At 43.4% G+C, this 21,443-nt stretch overlaps 2 protein-coding genes across 2 annotated transcripts; one reads left to right on the top strand and one right to left on the bottom strand.

Annotated features, from left to right (window-relative positions):
• Positions 1-2,842: 2,842 nt before the first annotated feature.
• Positions 2,843-15,875, bottom strand: LOC135394627 (F-box only protein 8-like). The gene is made up of 7 exons (XM_064625459.1): positions 15,613-15,875; positions 15,232-15,311; positions 14,971-15,100; positions 14,594-14,720; positions 13,838-13,956; positions 10,529-10,725; positions 2,843-4,722 (listed from the first exon to the last, which is right to left on the bottom strand). The coding sequence occupies exons 2-7, from the start codon at positions 15,293-15,295 to the stop codon at positions 4,523-4,525; spliced, it is 837 nt and encodes a 278-aa protein (XP_064481529.1). The 5' UTR covers positions 15,296-15,311; positions 15,613-15,875; the 3' UTR covers positions 2,843-4,522.
• Positions 15,876-15,888: 13 nt separating this feature from the next.
• Positions 15,889-20,461, top strand: LOC135394626 (centrosomal protein of 44 kDa-like). The gene is made up of 7 exons (XM_064625458.1): positions 15,889-16,109; positions 16,503-16,734; positions 16,807-16,914; positions 17,068-17,140; positions 17,241-17,281; positions 18,206-18,449; positions 20,131-20,461. The coding sequence occupies exons 1-7, from the start codon at positions 16,018-16,020 to the stop codon at positions 20,187-20,189; spliced, it is 849 nt and encodes a 282-aa protein (XP_064481528.1). The 5' UTR covers positions 15,889-16,017; the 3' UTR covers positions 20,190-20,461.
• Positions 20,462-21,443: the final 982 nt, after the last annotated feature.

Genomic DNA, 21,443 nt, shown 5'->3' with positions numbered 1-21,443 from the left:
GGAGAATGAAGAACGCGTTCGGGCGCCGTTGGATTTTGAGGACTGACAACAAAGACAGGATTACGATTACGTGCCACACAAGTGCCTTCCGCTCTACAAGCAACGAAAGAAGATGCTCATCATAAAATCGGCCGGCACGGCGTCCTCTTGTGTTCCGTGTTTCAATGATGTCAATCGGCAGAACAGTTTGTAGAAGTGTTCGCTGCTTTATTCATTCGTCGATGTGATTCAACGTGTGTTGTGCTGTTCCTGGACACGACTACTATCCCACGAACAGTCTATCAACTCCGGAACTGGAATGCTTCGTGAGTTGGAGCGGTTGGAGGGTGAAGAACACGCTCGGGCCGTGTCGGATTTCGAGGGCTGTGTTCGTTTTGCTTCAAGTTCGAACTTAGTTACAGTGCGTCAACAACGCAGTGGACTTTGTATTCACAGTCCACCCATGTATCAGATCTTTGAATCAGTGCTTTGTGTCAAATAAATATTTCTTTTAGCCAAAAGAAGCCTCAGTTATTTTGAATATCGGGTAACGGCGGTAGGCGTGAAATCCGGTAGAAGTCGATGGTAGCCAGAACCGGCCGAAAGCTCAGTCAAAGTTAAAACTCCTGATTGGCCGACAGGCATTGCATAATTTCTACAACGTTGCACTCTCATTGGTCGTGTGCCTAGTGTTGTGTGCATTATCTCAAACTATGGGCTCTATGGGGAGCTGTTGGAGCCTGACGCCGGCGCGTTGGCAGTGCAGCTGTGGTGGTGGACAGGTTCAGACGTGTCTGTGTGGGGGCGACATGGGTTCTGAAAGCTGTGCGAAGAAGCGGCTGCGAGACGGCGCCGCCAAGCTCAATCGGAGAGAGCCCGAAAGGCTCGTTTTGCTGCGGATGCTGTCTTGCGTTAGGGATGCGTAGGGTCGTGTGAAGGGTCATTGAATGCTTTTGTAGCGTTGTGAAGGGAGTTCCCAAAGGGTTTTCAAGTTTTAATGCTAACGCATTCAACGCGAATCCACCAATGGATCGACCATGAAGTTTCCTTGCCTCACCTCATTTTCTCTTCGGAAAACTTTCCTCACCTCACCTCAACCTTTCTAAAATATATTCACCTAATCTCATTTCAACCTATTTTATTTTATTTTTTATTTATTAGTTTCACGTGCCCGCCAACAGCGTGAGCCTACATAGAGGTGCACTATCTGTCTGATAATTCTTAGCCATATTTAATAGCCAGGCATACATTCTGATGTTGCCCTTAATTTCTTCTCCAATAATTCTTGCACTATGAGTAATTGTGTGAAATTGTAGCCTACAGCCTAATGACAAGATGACAATAACCTTACACTTTTCGCAATGCAAACGAGATACATGTGCCCTGCATGACGATCCGGCGCCGACTGAGTCGTCGTTTTGACTTTTGACTTCCAAACTTGTCTGGGCGTCGAACGCTGCCGCACCCCTTAACCTTGTATTCTCCGAGTGGCAGTGTTCGAGTCGCTTGGATTTCCAGGACACCACCAACAACAACAACTTTATTAGGAGATGATGGATTGGGAGTTTCATCGCCGGGGGCAATACTCTACCCCATTGCTTGTGGTGATGCGGGGAATAAAATGATAAGCCCCTTCACAATGAGGATCGAAGTCCTATGGCATCCAGAAAGGTGACGCATTTTCTGTGGCCATACGGCATGAAAACAATTGCGATATTTCTATAATTTTGGCGACGGCACGCGTAGACTGCAGGAGTCGTCAGAGGCTGAACCCGTAACTTTAAACAGACGCTTAGGGACAACTATTATGCGATGACAGCTAAAACATTTGTTTTAGTGGTTTTCCCCAAGCAATGAATCAATATGAATTTTTATAACAAAATCCACGAGGGTCGAGCGTCACCTCTGGGACGTTTCGCATGGAATGACCCCCCTGGTTTTCTGCTGCGGCAAATTCAAAGATCTGTTGCACTGACTCGTAAATTCCGCGATTTTCCGCGGCAAGCAGTCAACGGCTGCTTGAAATGGGAAGCATATTCTTGGATAATGTGGGGACAAAAACATTTTATGAAATTACAGATTGAAAGCAGTGTTGTGGCTCAGCATTACATACATGATATCTTGATTTCTCCTCTGACAAGGACAAATGTCTGTCACCTGCAATAATTTTATACCTGCTGAAAGATCTTTCAGCATCTACAGAGTTCATAGGAACTTTATAGAAACATTACATGAAGGAGCTTACAATATATGCCCGGTGGAAGTTACGGGACACCCTCTTTGTTTCTGGGCTGTAGGCATTATTTAAGAGTGTTTAATAGTCTCCCAGACATCAAATCAAAATCCCCCGCTGCCACAGCTAAACTGTACACGGGAAGGACGCCGCCCCTTCCTCAGTCGAAGTATGCACAACAAACTTGGGCTAACGTTGTCTGAAGCTAACCTACAATCTGTCTGTGCTGGTGTGCAGCAGGGGCAGCTTCGTAAAGCAGGCTTCACCTCATGCACGGAAGCTTCAGGTGAAGCCCACTTTCGAGAGGTGTCGTTCGTATTCGGCGAATAGTCGGACATTCGGAAATCCGAATATTGGGTATTCGATTCGCGAGTGAAACCTTTCGAGTGGCTGATATTTGGTTCGAATTCGATAAGTCGAATATCCGGACACCCCTAAAAATAAGGGATTTCGTGAAATTCCGTGCCACAGAAAGGATTCCGCGATGAATTCCGAGCGGAATCGCGGAAAACCCGGGGCCTTACCTATCACACACCAAAAACGTCTAAAGTATCCACTCATGTAGAATCAGTGAGCTTCTAGACTATGGGCATTGCATAATGAAAAGCAAAAGAATCACAACAGTACACCTTGCCTTGTCATCATAATTTTATTCTCTGTTTTTGAACTCAGTGACAGCATAAGGCAAGATAGATAACTAATTTGAACTATGTCCAATCCACAGACTAGCTGTGTCTCAATCACAACTTCAAATGACTAGGAGGCGTTTAGCTGCAGCTAGGATATGGTTTGCACGGTGCAGAACTATTTTGCATATGTACAATTATTTACAACTTCTATAAAAGCATGTAAGATAAATGGAACAACATTTGTTCAACGTATGCATATTCTAAGGTGGTCTACAGAACATTGTAGGTTGTCACAGATCTGACAGCTGTCTCACATTTCTGCACAAATGTATATACAGTAGAATCTGATGATTTTCACGCTTCCATGTTTACTGAAATGCTACCAGCTAGGCTACATCAGCGTGAATCCTGGTGCAATGAGAGTAACACATTACAACAATGGCTGCCTACAGCACACACATGTCCACGAGTCCGTTTTTGTAAGATTAAAAATACTAGCGTGTCCTGCCATGGCTAGCGCACTAGAATAAATCGATATTTCCTGGTTAATGTCGTAAAACGTTGAAACAGCGTTTATTCAGCATGCAAAAACTGGGGGCAACAGTGGCTACGTCTAAATATATGTCTTGCGTCATTGTAATTGAGCTACTTGACTGCACCATGTAATATTGAATGCACAGCTAGTGTAACATTAATCTAGCAGGTGGGAAAAGAAGATGCCCAGTTAATAAGAGGCAAAGTTCACATTGGAGATGCATCGATATTATGAACAGAAGACTGTTCTTCTGCTGGGTGCAGCAGATGAACAGGCTTCCGTTGAAACCATCGGCAGATCTCGACCTCCGGTATCCCTTCTCCGTAGATCAAACTTAACGTTGGCTATGGGGCTTGACATTCTAATACATATAAGTATGTATTTTTAAAATGAGGGTAAAGACAATATACTCTACAGTTGCAGACTGTTCTGTACATACTTTGCATCTTGGCTGCACAAGTTGCTCACTAAAAAATTTGCTATATACAAGAAATGCATTGTGGCCTACCTTGCAGTGCCTACATACCGATTTAAAAAAAAAAAAAAACGCGTTGAAATCTACAATATTTGGCAACAGGTGCTCAGGATTGCCACTCAAAAAACAAAACTTAGATCCAGATTCTTGGTGGCAAAGCAGAGCCCTGACATTAGCAGAAAACTATGTGCATACCTCTCACTGAAAGGCAGCAAGGCTAGAGTATGATAGTATTATATTGCAATGAAATCCAGGCATCACACACACAAAAAACAAAAACAATGAGAGATGAAAAGGAAAAGAAAATTTGGTTGCTTGTGAGGCTGTCTAGATATGCTGTTTCCTTTGTTTCTAAAAGCACATGGTTGTGCTAGGTTTCGAGCAACCACAGAATGCAAAACACGGTGACGGGCAGAAATAACACGACGAAGTGCAATTAAAACCTGGAACCACATTTACTTTGGCCGAATCCCTTCCTAATATTTTAAAAACAACCTCAATGGAGAGAGAAAATGAAACATGTAAGCCTGCACTCCTCTGCAACAAAAATTCACTCACAACCTTTGAGGGAATAACTCCAAAAAATCAATTCATTCCAACAAACCATGATTTGATAAGCTCACTAACTTCCCTATCTGCGCAGGCATCCTTCGAGAATACTGAAGAGTCACTCAGTCCTCCGAGTTTGGTGCGACATGCCCGCGTAGATAGACATCGTCGTAGAGGTGCCCAAAAAGTTCATCATCCTGGCGACGTATCGCCTGTCGGACGTTGCGGATGAATTCTCGCTTAGACATTTTGTTCTTGATGTGTGGACTGCTGAGGTCCACGGAAAGCATGATAAGGGAGAAGCACAGAATGTAGACCATATCTGAAAGGGAAGATTTCTCAATGGCTATGTGTAACGCAGACAGGGTGTGAAATGCAGACACGAAAATGCATTGTTTTTGTCGCATGTATTAGAGACCGACACGGGCCACTATTTCTCGGCAGGGCCTGACCCAGTCCGGTCCCAGTGAGTGAGAGAATGACCAGGCCTGTCCATGGCACACCCGCTAGGAGGCGCCGAAAAAAAACACTATGGAATATCCAGGGACACCGTCCAAGCGTACGCAGCCCAATACGCAATAACCTTTATTGGTTGTTTAAAGATTATTGCGCAGGAAGAGGATGTCATTTACACTTTTCAATATTCGCAGCGCTGAAAATGGTCCATACTCCAGAGGTGGACTTTAGTTATTCCAAAAACAAGGGGCACACCAGCACCCCAGCAAATAAAAATCGTTAAAACGTTTAAAATATTGTTACGCTCTGGACTGCTACGCCCATCACTTTAACAAATAACAAACAACTGATTGTCAAGCTTTTTCATTCCTAATGATGGGTCCCTTACATTTCCCAAAACGTTGTGTTTTTTAACTGTTTCTAAACTGTTTTATTTGTTGTGCTGCTGGTAATAAAGAATATTCACAATACATAAAACAATCCAGGCCTGGAGCAGGCTGAACAGGCCATGGGTGGCCACAACCCGGCCCGCGGGTCTCGGGCTAGCTAGGACAGTGTGAATCTCTAACATGTATGACGCTGTCGATAGAACAACAATTAAAAAAAGCAGGAAAAAAAAAGAGAGGAAGACCAAGTTATCATTTTTGAAGAAGTCAGCATTAATATATACATGCTTGTGTTTTAGGATTAAACCATGGGGTAAACCCAGCAAAACCCGTTTAAAACTTCCAGATAATTCTAGCTGACATACAGGTCCCATCAAGGTCCGAAGTTTCTCAGAAGTAGCGCCAACTTTCCAAGTGCTTGCAAAGACTTTCGAAACACAAGAGAAAGGCAAAAACGTGGTGCAGAGAAATTGTCAGGATGAGTTGCGGGTTGAGCCATCCAATGAAGACGACAGCTGCTGGGGCTCTGCTCTTTACGATGAGTGTGAGCCCCGGCAACACAGTCCTGTGATCGCAATGGGGGCGATCAAATGTCCGGGACGGTCCAATACCAAGGCTGTCCGAGGGTGGGCCTTTGCAGACGGTCAAGTTTCACTCGCGGGTGCTAAACAGCATCCCGTTTGCACAACCTCACGACAAGGTTTGCGGAACCGCGGTTGAGAAACACTGATCTATACCAACCAGCCCTAATGTTGCTTCGTCCATTCAAACGAGATCGCCCAGCCGCAGCCGACCGTGCTTGAGCACGGAAGCCATCATGCTGCTGGTGCACCACAGACAACTTTACTTAAAATCAGCGTTATGAAGCCTAGTTATTACTTATCAGTAGAGCAGTGTGAATAGCAAAATTTTGAATTCCAACAAAAATACGAATATCTGACTGACACTGGGAATCGAATTCAAATTGTTTGTTCTACCTTCAAATCTAATTCGAATATTACCAAAAAGCACATTTCGAATATTTTCAATACGCATCTCACTTCGGAAAAAATTTTTAACTTTGTGCCCGTTGGGGAACTGCTGCTCTGGATGGGGGAGCTTACAGCTTTTCTGCTCGGAATAAAATATCATAATAAGAATGTGTGTATCTCAGCTACACACACTACCTTGCTGGGTGTGCATCCTTTGGTTTAATTCTTTGCATTTGTACTTTCTGTATTTTTTACAAACTTCAGATAGTATCCCTCTGTTACTGTATGCAACTCCGTAAGTAGTGAATGTACATTTATTGGCACCTATAGTACCCAAGCAGCACAACATCTTGACCCAATATTGGACCAATATTGGGCCGAGATCGGGCTGCTTGGGTACGCACTGTACAGTGGGACCTGCAATGATTGAATGCTAACGTAAGCACAGAAAACCTTCCAGTCACTCGTGAGAGTGTGTTTCGTGTGGACCACTATATGAACATATTGTGACCACAACTACAAGTTGTCACGCTAAAAAAGCTAGTCCCTGTACGTGTCGGCTGATTGAAGCTCTCTGCGAACGAACAGTGTTTGCAGACACGAAGTAGAGCTGACCACTCGACTACGATGTGGCTAACGCATGTCCGATGTGAAAGGGAGGCTTTCCATGCCTTCAAAAACCTTCTGTAGCTCTTCTTGTAGTTTCTTCCTTCACTTCGATATAGTAATGAATATGCATATCGATGAGTAATCACGCGTGAATACTGTTCAGATGGCATAAACTACCATATTTACTTGCTCATAGAACACACCACTAACCTGAGTGCGCACTTCTTCCCCCCGCATATAGAACGCTCATAGGCTTTAGTGGCATGGCCGGCCCGTATTGCACAAATGAGGCAACGTAGCAAGCGCCTGCACGACAGGACTGAAGTAGAGAATGAGGAGGCGTAGAGGAGAAGCAAAGCCACAGTTGATCACAATCAGGTGGACACACTGAATATGAGGAGGAGAGGGAGAGCGATCTGTGGCTGCGCGATTGAATTTTGTCCACCAACGTGCTCGGAGTTGTCAGTTCTGGTTTCAACCAGCGATGGTCGGACCGGTGAGACATGAGAGCTACACGTGCAGGTTAAAAGCTCTATGTAAATCAGCCATGCCAAGCAACATGGAAATCGTGACACTGCCCGGCGTTTTTCAGTGAAAGAAGCACAGGTGCGCTACTGGAGCAAACAGAACGAGTGCCTTGTGTCTGCAACGAAGACCCGCTGGCGTTCCAGGGGCCGAAGTGCGGAATGTTTCCGAAAATCTGGAGCGCTGTTCTGATCTATGTGCACGAGCTTAGACAGAGGGCCCTGGCAGTGTTGTGTGAAATGGCATTGGGGCATGATATAAGTCCTGAGAATATCACGAAGAGTCTCAACGTGACTGGAATCTCGTCCGCTCTTAATGGTAGCACAGGCTAGAGCTCTGCGAATACGTATTCGAAATTTCGAATATGAATCAGATATCTGATGCTATTCGAATGCTATTCGCAACCTAATTTCAGTATTCGAAATTTCCGAATATTTTTTCGAATAGTACAGGTCTCGACAAAAGTTTACGGAACACTGGAGTGGTGCATATGGTCATCTGAGCGACACGGTTGCGGCAAACAGGATCAGATAGACTTACAAACAGGTGATTGGGTACTCGACGCACCTCTCAGTAGGTGTGTCCACTCCCGTTCGCCGCTAGGGTGTCGCTGAGATCATGAAATACGTCGCTCTGGTGTTCCGTAAACTTTTGTCGGGATCTGTACTGATAGCAGAATCTCAGTGAAATAGGGGAAGTCAAGTCCGCTATGAAATGTGGTGAAATAGTACTGAAGCGGGGTATCGCCATCACCATTCTGCAAGTGGACTTCGCCTCATTGCATCAAAGAGTTAGGTGAAGCCCGCTTCACGTTACCGCTATCATTTTTTTTTGGCACCGTTCTGCAAGTCGGCTTCATATCATTACACTCGAGTGTTAGGTGAAGCCCGTTTTACACTGCTTACAGTATGCTGGCACTAAAGTCTACAACTTCTGTGACCACACGGTCGACACGGTACTCTGGATACTGCATGTTCCAGTAAATGTACTCCCAACTTTCAGAGTTTTGTTTAGTAACAGCTTGTCTCACGAAAACAGCTTGCCAATGCATCAAGCCCTCATTCAGAGTGACTCCCTTTGGTTCGAACTCCACTTTATTTGAACAAATCTTCAGTCCCTCCGAGTTCGAATGCACCGTACTAAGCTACCAGAAGGTCCTCTGAAGCCATACTAACAAATTGCAGGTTCCATTGAACGGGATAAATTGAGCACCACTCTTATAACTAGAGCCTGAAGTTTTAGGGTTTTACCCGATTCTTCCTGAATTTGCACCCCAAATTGAAGGCTCACTCTTTAGGGCGAAACCCGATTTTAACCCGGCAAATTCCCCTCACTGGGATGTCTGTAGGAATGCACTCACTTACTTGTTTGGCAGCAAATGCAGTTACATCACCATTTGTACCAAACCACTAGAGTTAGTTTGAGTAACTGAGCCCGATTTCTCCCCAAATTTAGCATACTGGAAGTTTTTCCGCCTGAATTCGCATGAATTTAGTGCACATGTTTATTTACCCGATTTTTACCCCCCGAATTTAGAAAAAAATATTTCCCGAAAACTTCAGGCTCTACTCATAACCCATCATCGCACATCATCACATGATAGCCACGTTGCCACATCATGGTCGCTCAATGTGAACATCACGAGCTTGTCTCTGTCGTCTGCTGTTTTTTTGTGCTCATCCCATTTTGAAAAATCGACCCGTACCAACACGCCCGTCTTTCAATTCTCAGTCGTGAGACCATAGCTCATCATGGGTGATTTTGCCAACCTATAACGTGCAATCCCGTTAATTGAAAATCTCTTAATTCGAACTGACACTCGGGTCCGGGCAAAGCCATGTGTATTTCATTTGTATGTTTGTTTGTATTTGTATGTTTGTATGTTGTGTTTCAAGCCATTTGTATTTGGGAAAACGCGCAGTAATTCAAACATATGAACATGCGCAATGGTTTATTTAAACAAGATTGCCCAGCAGCGCCCGACTACGTATCAGCTTGAAAGTGCTGGCCATGCGAAAGCTGGCGCGCTGCACGCGTGCCACGGGACACCTTTACTTATTAAATGTTAAGTTTGCCTATTACTTATAAGTAGAGCCTGAAGTTTCCAGGAAAAATTTTTCTTCTTCTAAATTTGGGGGAGGGGGGTAAAAATCGGGTAAATAAACATACGATCTAAATTCATGCAAAGTCGGGTGGCAAAAAACTTTCAGTATGCTAAATTCGGGAAGAAATCGGGCTCAGTTACTCAAACTAACTGTACTGGGTTGGTACACATGGTGATGCAACTGCCTTTGCTGCCAAACCAGTTTGTGTGGAATCCCACAGACGTCTCAGTGAGGGCAATTTGCCGGGTAAACGTCGGGCTTCACCCTAAAGGAGAAACCTTCGATTCGGGGTGCAAACTCGGGGAAGAATCGGGTCGAGCCCCAAAACTTCAGGCTCTACTTATTAGTCCACTTCTCATAAAACTGATACTTCTGCCAGATGAAAGAGGAGCAAGGAATGCATCCCTGTAACGGTGTGCGCAAACGTGACTGGCACAGAACGATGCCGCTTGCTCGTCGTCTGCAAAGCAAGCAAGCAAACCTCGCTGTTTTGAGAAGACCAAGACCCCTCCTCTGTTGACTACACAGCCAAGAAAAAGTAAGAAAAAGAAAGAGGTTCTTGAATTAAGTTGGCGATATTCATGTTTGCAGTTTTCGCGGTTGGGTTGGACGACGTTTATAAAGTCGCAGCTAAACTAAATGAACGCAAGCTCGTGGAAGATTATTTTTTGCCCCGAGCTGTTTTGATACTAACCTGAAATAGATATTCTGGAAAGAATAAGTCACCCGCATTTCCATTACACATAACCGCGAACGTGAGGCAAGGCCTAGCGAGCCGCGACGATGCGCTGCCAAAAGCATCAACCCCCCATTCAGAGGGGGCTCACTTTAGTTCAAAGTCTGCTCTATCCGAATAAGTTTTCAGTCCCTTTCGAGTTCGAATTAATGGGATTGCACTGTAGTTTGCTTTCCTGCGCAACATTTTTATTTATTTATTTTTACTTCCAACACCGTTAGTCCCAAGGAACTGACCTCTTGTGTGATTCAAAATAAAATGGCATGTACGTTGCTCAACTGCTTGTGATACGTTTGAATGTCTTGACGAATATGTCATAGCCACAATAAGGAATGAATACCTGAGTTGAGCCCCAAGTGCGGATTGCAGTTGCAAAAACGTAACGAAAATTTCTCCAAGAGAGCTCTGAGGTAGTTGTTCTGCGTGTTCGGTGCCTGCAGGCTCCTGAAGAATCGCCGCAACGCTTGGGGCAGGAACTGGTTCTCATAGTTCTGCAACTCAATCAGATGGTCGAGCACTTGGCGCCTCCGAGGATCACTGGAACAATTAGAATTAGAATGGTCACAACATATACATAGGCCCTCGTGATTTCATGTTTTATGTTTTTCTCTTCTTTTCTAAATCGGGAGGGTAAAAATCGGGTATTATTTCGGGAACTGTAAAACGGGGCAAAATCGGATGGAAAGCAGAAAAAAAAAAGCGCTTCCCACATTTCAGATTTCCGAGCAGATGTGTTGAGTGCGCAGCACTCGGTGCTCTACAGGGCCTGTATTGTCAGCTGTATTTGCACTTTGGCAAATTTGTTTTTAGGACTCGTCGGGCCTCGCCGTAAGTGACAGCAATGCAAATCCGGGCGGGGGTGATCCGAGACGAAAGCACGGTGCTATAGTCACATAAATTTTGAAAATTTTGAAATAAAAAGCGGCTGGCAGACTTTTAAATGATAATGATGAGTTATTGCTCCTCTTTTTTTAGAAGGATGGAAGGACTAAAAAAAAAAACATATGTCGGGAGTAGAAACTAGGACTGGAAGCCCCGTGATGTAGTCCAGCCCGTTTATTACGATCTTCGATAGAACGATAACTCCGATATTGCGATCGAATTATTGGTTCCCGTCAGCTCTCCCATTGAACTACAAGTAAACAAAACATCGATATAACGATCGCCGCGAAAGCGCTTGATCGCATATAGCGATCGGAATTCTCCCGGCGGACGGTAAAACGCGTAAAAATTAGAAAGCAAGATTGCACCATTTCCCTGAAAACAAATTACATTGGCATGTTCAAGAGCCTTCGCCTCCGTGCCCGCTAAAGTGAGAACGCAGTGCGTTTATCCGCGCATGACTGCCGGGGATTAGATGCGTGCGTTGCAAGGCACGCGACTTCGAAAGAGCTCGCGAGAAGTAGAGGAGGTTGTTCCCTCTCCACATCGTTCTCTGTCTTCAAGCTTTTTCTCTTCTTTTGCTGCGTGCTTTCTACGGCGCCCGCGGTTCGGAGAGGCTTTTTGATGAGGAATGACGCGTGGCTCGACAGTTACATGCGCTCTACGGGTTTCGTACTGGTGCAAAACCGCGTTGTGAAGTACCGCGGCTTCGAAAACGTGTATTGGCAGACAGTTGCGTGTCACCACCCAAATACGGATTATCCGTGGCGAAGGCGCATTCTGATGGACCTCGCAGTCCCGATCGTGAGAATGATGATGGCTACGGCATTGGCTGACGAGCAATGGATGAGGTCGTCGATCTCAAAAGGTGCGGCGCCTCACACGATATCGGCGGTTATGTTATCAAAAGCTTCCGACGCACAGCTGCGTCAATTTAAAGCTAGATAAAATGCTTCTGTGCTCCTAACAAACGCGCATGTTCAGCGGCGATCTACTTCGTTTACGCGAACCCGAGCGGCAATTTCTCGAAAGCTCGTTTCTAACGATACTCTGATATAACAATCAGATTTCGCGTTCCCGTCAATATCGTTATAAACGGGCTCGACTGTATATTCACACAAAAAGTATGGCACCAGCACACAATCCTGGTGCACAAGACAGCTCTCAATCTTGTGGATCAGAAAACTTGTTCACTAGACTGCCAGTTGGTGTGTCAAGTCAGGCACCCAATGGTGGGGCACAAAGCCTTCTTTTAACTTTCTTTCTTTGTGCAGCTGCAATCTGCGCCGTCTGTCCTGCGTCTCGACTGGTCGTCTTCACTAGCAGATGATTCTCAGCAGCCAAAAAGTAGTGCTGACTAACTACATGTCACCATACAGCAAGAGTAGCATGGATGAGAACACTGCCGCTGCGCGCATTCTTGTAACCATTTTTTCTCGGGAAATTCGCACTTCGCAAATGAAATATTTTGCGTGATGGTTCCTGAAGGTAGTATGTTCATATCACACGGTACAAAAATACAGTCAACCTCCTTTATAATCAAGTTCAGGGGACCACAGAAAAAATTTGTTCTAAAGGTAAATTCATTAAAGAAGATGCGCATCTTACTGGAGCAGTACAAGGTCGCAGCATTATGAAATGACTACACCAGTTAGCAAAAGCATTCTAAAAAGCACTGTTGAAAGAACCTTGTTTGTCCCCAAACGTGAAATTCACCTACGTTACGACCTGTAATTTCTACGTAAGCGCAACTGTTCTCTGCAGAGTTACCTCACAATTTCATGTCTTTCGACTTTCAAAGGTATTTGTACTTTTAATAAAGATCATTAGTTACGTTTCCTCGACATTTTCTCTGTAAATGTTATGACAGTCACGGTGAGTCAGGCGTACGCTGCCGTACTTGGCAAGCACATTTATTTCGGCATGAAAAAAATCTGTCAGCTTTCTTTGAATAAGTGACATTCAGTGACAGCAATTTGCTGGGTAAAAATCACCCTAATTTCACCCTAATGAGGCAACCCTCAATTTGGGGTGCAAATTAGGGGAAGAATCGGGTTACAACCTAAAAAGTTGGGCCCTACTCGTCAATGCACGTTGCTCTGCCTTTTGTACAGAATGTACGTGACGTTATATTAGGTGCGGCCAGCACTGGCAAAAAGTGGGTTTTACAGGTCGCTCTTTGTGGTTGGGTCAATGCACCCTGAACAACAGGGTCGCGCGTTCGCTGCTTCCGATTGGAACACGTGCACGTTGACCCCGAGAAGGGGAAATCTTATCAGATCCAGCTTTCTAGAAGGGTGGGGCACAGCGTGGGGTGCGTCATGCAGTACCGCAAGAAGGCGTTAGTGGTTCCACCGTGCGGCATCGTTCAAAGGGTTCATAACATGATGGAGGGGGAAAAAAAATCGCTTCGCTATTCCATTATATTCGTTCAAAAGGAATGCGGTGTAAATGTAAAAAAAAAAAAAATACATTGACTCAATGCCTGTTTGGACAGGATCGTGGAAAAACTTCGTTGTAGTGGTATTTTCGTTAGAGAGGCATTCAGTGTAAAGGAGTTAGACTGTATACGTTCCAAGCGCCTGCCATGCTACTTTAAATTCTATTCACGTTGTTTCAACATGACACTTCACCGTGATGACTGATATTAGACTTGCTGCTGTCTGTGTGGGTACTACTAATCAACAAATCACACTACTGGGCTACAAATCACAACTGCCTGCTGAGGAAAGCATTGCATGCACAAAAGTTGCAATCAAGTCTTCACCTTTTCTCTAAGTATATCCGCATTTGGCGAGAATTGAGGAGGTTGGTGTGATGAAGAAACCTTGCAATTTCAGTGGAGACATCCTTTACAAGGCCTTGCTTGATGAAATATTGCATTCCCTGTATTGCAACAACCAACATGGAAAACTATGAGTGAGCATAAATACGGTCATTGTATCATTCTGTTTTGTTTTTCTCTTTTTAAACTAATTTCTCAACTTTGTGTTGAAAGTGGTCTGTATTGTGTGTATGACAACAGGGGACACAGTTTTGTTCTTTATCTTTGTTTTACGTGTGAAATTAATTCCAACATTTAATAAAAAAACAAGAGCTAATCAAAAGTGTGGCTGATGCTAAGCACCACAACAGTGTTCTAAAGGTGTTCCTGAAAGTATTCTGCATTGTTTGTGCGACAACAGGAGACACCGTTTCACATTTTATCTATGTTTTGCACGTGAAATTAGTCATGACAGTTAATAAAAAAATGCTCCTTCAGACTGATCAAACGTGGGGCTGAAACTTTACACAACTAAGGTGATGGACTGGATACACAAAGGGGATATACATTTTCATCTAAACTGTGTGACCTCATTCCTTTTTCTGTGTGATGGATTCCCTGTACGCTGATATGTAGCACACATCAATCGAACTGTCAACGGGTACACATACTACACACACACACCGTAATTAGAATTGTACACTGGGACTGTTCAGACGCCCTTTACCTCCCATCCTGAGAGTTCACAAAAGAACTCACCAGCTCTGCATCAGCATTAAATGTCACTGTGCCCTCATCCAGCTGGAGGTACAAACGCCTGTATGAGAAACCAGGTACCTTTGGTTCTTTGTAGATGCTAGTGTAGCGCCACTGATTGACACACAGACTGAAATCATTCAAAGTTTTACAATTATTGTGCTGCCAAATGATACATAACAGAGTATGTGTGCATGAGTGAAAGGCAATATTGCATAACGAGATCTAACATTGTCTAATGAGATCTTCATATAATATTCTATCTTTGAGAGTGTTAAGATTCCATTGGATGAGCATGCTCAACATTCTAGATATGGATGCAGCATTGTAAGAGCAATTTCTTCGTAGGAATGCATACGTCCACAGAGAACTTGTGTTACCTGTGCCATAATACTTCATCTTGGGCTAGCCCCGACCAAACACAGGATGCAAGACACAGATCAGTTGCATTTAAATGAGAAAGCACTGCCAGGCTCAGCTCTGGCGGCCAACTCGCAAGGTCTGGAAACCCTGCAAGGAAGTGAACTCGAGTCAAATTAAAAGATTCGATGACTAAAAGAAATATAAACAGCTCATATAATTGCAATACGTTTCAAAATCATGTTCAAAGTCTCCACACAAGGTATACTGAAAGGAATTACCTTCAGGGTGCCCATCTTCGTTCCTCTCTGCATTTTCCGATATCTTTTTGAGCACCTGTCCCATCTACGATGAGTATTACCTAAAATGTTCGTGCACTTTGTATAAATCTCGACGACTTGCAATTCATATTCATGCCAACTGCACCGAAATCATCTGCTCCCTTTATTTTACAGATTTTACATCCACGAAATCAGGTAGACACTCGTTGATTTAAACAACGTTGCATGGTTTTGGGAAGATCGGAATAAAACTAGGTTTGTGCTGCGCAAGCTGCAGCTTCATCAGCAAAATACTGTTCTAATCTGGTCCAAAACACACGCACTAACTGTAGCTCTAGCAGTAAAATACATGCTGTAATTCTAACTGGTGCATTCTCTTACCGATTTTCACGCGAACAGCGATGTTCCAGGTGAATTTCTCATTTGCATGTCGTTTCTGTGGCTGCAAATATGAAGAAATACAATTCTATCTCCACTTCTCGCTGACAATTTTGAAACCCATCGCAGTTTCTTCAGCTTGCACACGAGATGCCGCTGCCATCAGCCGCATGGATTGTGTTCCTTGTAAGTATTCCCAGCTGTTACTTTTATTTTTGACAATATTTGTTCAAGAAGTAAGTAATATGAATTTGCAGCATTGTACGGCCGGCACCAAACATATGACGTCACATCGACGTCAGTGCGGGCATTTTAAAGGGCAGCTGAGGCCTCTGAGACGCTTCATATTTCACCCACGCGGGTTGTTTATATTAGCGGTTACTGCGCTAATCGTGGAACCAACGATCCATGGCTACCGGTGACATAAGGAACAACCTCAAAATACTCAGCGCTGAAATCAGGAGTGTCAAAACGCCGCCAAACATCGTTAATCTCGATGGGTAAGCTGATAGTAGGCGTCGGCAGTGCACATATGATACTACGATAGCGTTCATTTTTGTTGCCAGCCGTTCATTTTAAAACTAAGCATATGGGTTACTGTTGTTCGCCTTCAACTGAAGACTGAACGTCAACATATTCTATTTAAAATACACCCAGTATGGACCCAGTATGGAATCTCAAACTGTTGTGCTGTGGTGTTATTTTGGGAACATGGAGCTCGACGGTGAGTCGACGCCGGGAAGTGATTGTTACGTCGTTTGTGCAATGCTTCTCAGAAAGCAGAGAAGTAAGACAGAACTAGTAGACTTAAGTTTGTGTCGTTAAGGCACATACATTTATGTCTGTGTTCTCGCAAGTTGTCAGTGGTGTTTCATGTTTGCGCCTTTTTGCAGAATGCTTACTGGAGGTGTGGACACCTACCTTCCGATATACGACTACGTTTTCCAATGGTACAGCTCGAAAATTGCGTCGGAGATTTTACAGAAAGACCTAAAGTTGCCCCCATATGACCACGACAAGGCAAAGTTTATAGAAACAATGTACAGAATTCTGAGGGAGCTTTTCCAGTGGAGGCCACCGTTAAGCAGCACACAGTTTTTAAGCACAGGCTTTGCAGAGAAGAAAGTGAGTTGTCCCTTTATATTGAACTGCAGTTAAAACTCACTTGGTTTAATTCTCCATTTTGTTATTCTGTAGATAATAATGTGTGCAGACATCATCAAATTAGTTAAGGAATACAATGCAGCTCTCCAAAAGGGATCTGGTCATGCTTGCTCTGCCAAGCCCAAGGTGGCAAGACCATCGGTAAGTAATCTCCTCCGAGGTTGTGTGCTTTTCTTGAATTTTTTGCATTATAAATGTGTTGGTGAAAGGCTTTTCATTGTATGTTGAGTAGCATACAGTATGACTTGCTGCTCTTTCAATCAAAGCATGTGCATGTGTTGTGACAATTTGCAGCCAAAGCCGGCACAGACCCGTCCTCCACACGTACGGCAGGTTTCGGAGAACAGTCGGGACAAAACTTCAACTTGTACGTAATGTATAAATTTTGAACATTATATATTAGCCATGTGGGTGAGATACGTTATTTTTGGGAAACGCACTACAACAACACATTTGTTTTTGCTCAGCGGCTGTTGCCCCGTCTTCCAAAGCTGCTCTCAGTGGAAAGGTGAGGACAATGTGTCGCATCATAAATTTTGTACCCATCAAATTTAATTAGTATTTCTATATGGATACATAAGTATATAGAGTGCTGTTGTCATCCCCTTGCTCTGGCTCAATAAGACCTTCTTTCTTTCAATGCCTAACTGAAGAGCCGGCTCAATGTGAGCAGCTACTTTTTGCTATCAAAGGGCAATGGGAAATGTAATGTTATGCCTGCGCTTAACTCTTTGCAGCTGCACGCTTGAGAATTTCTTGACAGTTTTTGTCCAGGACTCACCCTCAAATTGTAAAGTTTTTGCCATTGATTACAAAATCTTTAGATTATAGTTACACTCATAAAATGTGAAGCTTTGCAGAGTCAGTTTACGAGATGTTTTTTACAAGGTGCATCCAAAACGTATGTTCCATTTGGAAATATTGGTGTTGTCCATATATTTCCATATATTTCTTCATATTTAAAATATTTAAGGCACTGGAGTGGCCCACAACCTCTGTTAGTTACTGCTGTGAGAGTTCTCGTAATGTTTGTGAGAAGAGATGACAAAACTGTTTCCATTGTGGCCGTTGTCTTATATACAATGAAAAAGGAGACGAAAACTAGGAAGGCTATGTGAAGGAGGGGATGATATGCCCACCATATTTTAGTTTTGTAATGGGCATCGTCATTCTACAACGAGGGAATACAAAAATTGGTCCGCCGCTATGATAAGTGTTTCGGTAATGGTGGCATCTGCATCGAAATGTAATTTAAGACGTGTGAGGTGAAAATTACACACTTTGAAATCAAGATTTTGTGTTTCTTTAATAGCCAATCAGAGCTTACTTTCTGGATAACCCTGGTATGTGCAGGCTGTACTGCTGTAAAGTTCCATTTAGTAAGAAACTACCAATAAAGTAAATTGTTTAAGTACAAGTGTTCCCTTTGCAGATTGATGCTCTGCTGCTTCACCTGACAGAGGTTCAGAACAGTGTTAAGGCACTGAAGGAGCAGATGCTGATTGTCATGAATCAGACAGAATCCATGTTAGACAAGGTGCTACCCGTGGTTACTGAGATTGTTGATGAGCTCAACAGGAGGGAGGAAGGAGAAAGACAGAGAGCTCTCGCTGAATTGCAAGACAAGGAGTGCCCTAATGATGGAAACTCTGAGACCACACCACCTCAGAAAGAAGGTTGGCTCAGCTTCATTAATCCTTCCATTTGTATTGGAGCAACAGTGCCTCGTATATGCTGATGCTTTTATGTACAGGGTGTCCCACAAAACGTGTCGCTGAATTATAATTAAACTACACCACCTAGAGTCATGCGGTCAACGGGATTTGTTCTTACTAGATTTTTGCTCCCTCCTGATGTGAATGTCGTGTAAGTTTAATTACGTAAATTTTTGCGAGCTTAAGTCGGAAATTTGCCAACTAAATGTCAGTTTTTTACCCCACCAATGTGAAGAACGTGTCTAATTTGCTCAAATTAATGATAATTGACAGGGATATTCAGGAGCTATCTCATCGGAAAAAAATAGCCGAACATCATGCTTTACGGAGCTCCCACAGGATAGCGTGCCATGAATTTTTCAGCGCAAGCTTTGTCAGTCCGACGAAAGGAGGTTCGAAACCCAACCCGCCCCGGCATTGCAGAAAGAGATAACGCAGGCATGGCTTATCGCGTACGACTTTCGCCGGGATAATGCTTTCCCTCTCCCAATTTCAGGAACTCTTACTTTTTCTACTATCACTCTCTGGGCTGACTTTGGAACCTCCTTTGATCGGACTGAGAGCGATTGCACTCAAAAAGTCATCACGCGTTATGGTCCAGTGCTCCGAAATGCACAATGTTCAGCTGTTTTTTCCAGTGGGATAGCTCGTGAATATCACTGTCAGTTACCATGACTTTAAGTAGATTCGGCAGGCTCTTCATATTGGTAAGGTAAAAAAGTGACCTTTACTTGGCAAATTTCTGAGTTCAGATTGCAAATATTTACGTAATTAAACTTACGATACATGACACTCACATCAGGAAGTGGCAAAAACGTACTAAGAACAAATGCCATTGACCGCATGATTCTAGGTGGCATAGTTTTTTTTATTATATTCAATTACACGCTTTCTGGGACACCCTGTATATGACTGTACTTTATAAATGTAGTGCTCTGTGCAAGGAACTTCTCTAATCACCATTCATGCTGTTCTAATCTACACATTTCAGAAACCGACCAAGTACATTAACACAAGTCATCATTCTAGCCTGAGGTTTTAGGGTTTAACCCGATTCTTCCCCCGAATTTGCACCCTGAATTGAAGATTTCCTCTTTAGGGTGAAACCCAATTTTAACCCAGCAAATTGCCCTCTCTGAGATATCTGTAGGAATGCACACTAACTTGTTTGGCAGCAAATGCAGTTACATCACTGTTTGTACCGAAGCAGTACAGTTAGTTTGAGGAAATGCACCAGATTTCTCCCCGAATTTAGCATAATGCAAGTTTTTTCACCCGAATTCGCATGAATTTAGAGCACATGTTTGCTTACCTGATTTTTACCCCCCGAAGTTTAGAAAAAAAATGTTTCCCAAAAATTTCAGGAACTAGTCATCATGTGTTGTGTCTGTCCACCCCACCTTAAGCTCAGGTACATGAACTTGCATAGGTGTTATGCTTGCCTTTTACTTTGTTAAGGCAATATAATTAAATAATAATAAGGCAATAATTTTACCAATTTTAAATGATGCAGTCTTTTTGCTAAAACTCAATATCAGCATAGATAAAACACTTTTATTGTATAGAACAAAAACGTGTGTGGAATTTGGATTGAACATACGTTTGAAAGTTGCATTGCTTTGACATACCGTAACCTTTTCAGAAACACAAACTAGGGAACTTGAGCAAGCTGTGACGAAGGAACTCGTCCTTGAAAGCTGAACTGCCCTCCAGTCTGCTCTTCCTAGGTCCAGTGCTATCTTGGAATGTGCCTCTCCTTATCTTTACAACTGTTTGAAATGTGTTTGCAGAGTATGTGACAAGATATATATATTTCATGCGCCAACCAAATATTTCTGCATGCTCAGTTTTACGTCCTGCACTGCATTTATGTCCACGTTGCAGTGTATACCTCATTAACCGTGTTTTTAATGTATACAAGACTATTTACGATGTTGTGCACCGTTGCAGGCATTAAAAAGTGTGTGGTTTCATCCCGCCGCTGTGTTTGCATCACAAGGATTTTTCCAGGAGAACGCTGTGCTCCTGGCAAAGCTGTCTAACATCATAGCGTCACCTCGTCAGATCACTACGCTCTGGCCTTTTTTTCTGTTTTAAATAGTCACAGCAACAGGTATGCTTCACAGTTTCTGATGACACAGAAAAGTGGGACAAAGCTGACAAGTGAACAGGGAAAAAACAGCTCGAAAAACTGGACGGAGGGAAGGCATACATACATACACACAATGAGCGCTGCATGAAAGTGTGAGGCACAGGAGCGAAAAGATCATTAGAGCCTGAAGTTTTCGGGAAATATTTTTTTCTAAATTTGGGGGTAAAAATCTGGTAAATAAACATGTGCACTAAATTCATGCGAATTCAGGTGGAAAAACTTCCAGTATGCTAAATTCGGGGAGAAATCGGACTTAGTTACTCAAACTAACTGTAGTGGTTTGGTACAAATGGTGATGTAATTGCATTTGCTGCCAAACAAGTAAGTTAGTGCATTCCTGCAGACATCCCAGTGAGGGGAATCGGGTATTCGGAAAATCGGGTTTCGCCCTAAAGAGTGAGCCTTCAATTCGGGGAAGAATCGGGTAAAACCCTAAAACTTCAGGCTCTAAAGATCATCAGTCTCCTCACAGTGATAGTGTGAGGAGAGTAGGAGTGATAGGAGAGGAGTGTGAGGTACAGTTTTGCTTTTTGCAATGTACATTGTCTCGGTGGACCTTTGAGTGGTTCCCCAACACTTCTAGAGGTGGGGAGCTGTAGTGAACCTTCTAGTGTATACTATGAAGGTACACTTAGTTTGCTGCCTCTAGCATTCCTAGGTACCATGAGCAATGTTCTGATGTAGCTCCATTGCTGCATAATATTCATGGTCTCTCAGAAATGTATTATGTGGAAGTAGGACATGTTAAAGGAGTTGCTCAAACCCCAAATTCTAAGATATATTGTTTGAACCATCAATAATTT

Source organism: Ornithodoros turicata, chromosome 5 (assembly GCF_037126465.1).
Source record: "Ornithodoros turicata isolate Travis chromosome 5, ASM3712646v1, whole genome shotgun sequence".
Classification (NCBI taxonomy): domain Eukaryota; kingdom Metazoa; phylum Arthropoda; class Arachnida; order Ixodida; family Argasidae; genus Ornithodoros; species Ornithodoros turicata.
This window is presented reverse-complemented; position numbering and strand designations above follow the sequence as displayed.

Coding starts and splice junctions, on each gene's coding strand:
- LOC135394627 (XM_064625459.1), bottom strand. CDS start 15,295: ATGGGACAGGTGCTCAAAAAGATATCGGAAAATGCAGAGAGGAACGAA. Junction 13,957..14,593: donor TTAATGCTGATGCAGAGCTG/GTGAGTTCTTTT, acceptor GTTGCAATACAG/GGAATGCAATATTTCATCAA. Junction 10,726..13,837: donor CGGATATACTTAGAGAAAAG/GTGAAGACTTGA, acceptor TAATTGTTCCAG/TGATCCTCGGAGGCGCCAAG.
- LOC135394626 (XM_064625458.1), top strand. CDS start 16,018: ATGGCTACCGGTGACATAAGGAACAACCTCAAAATACTCAGCGCTGAA. Junction 16,735..16,806: donor CAGGCTTTGCAGAGAAGAAA/GTGAGTTGTCCC, acceptor GTTATTCTGTAG/ATAATAATGTGTGCAGACAT. Junction 18,450..20,130: donor CACACCACCTCAGAAAGAAG/GTTGGCTCAGCT, acceptor TAACCTTTTCAG/AAACACAAACTAGGGAACTT.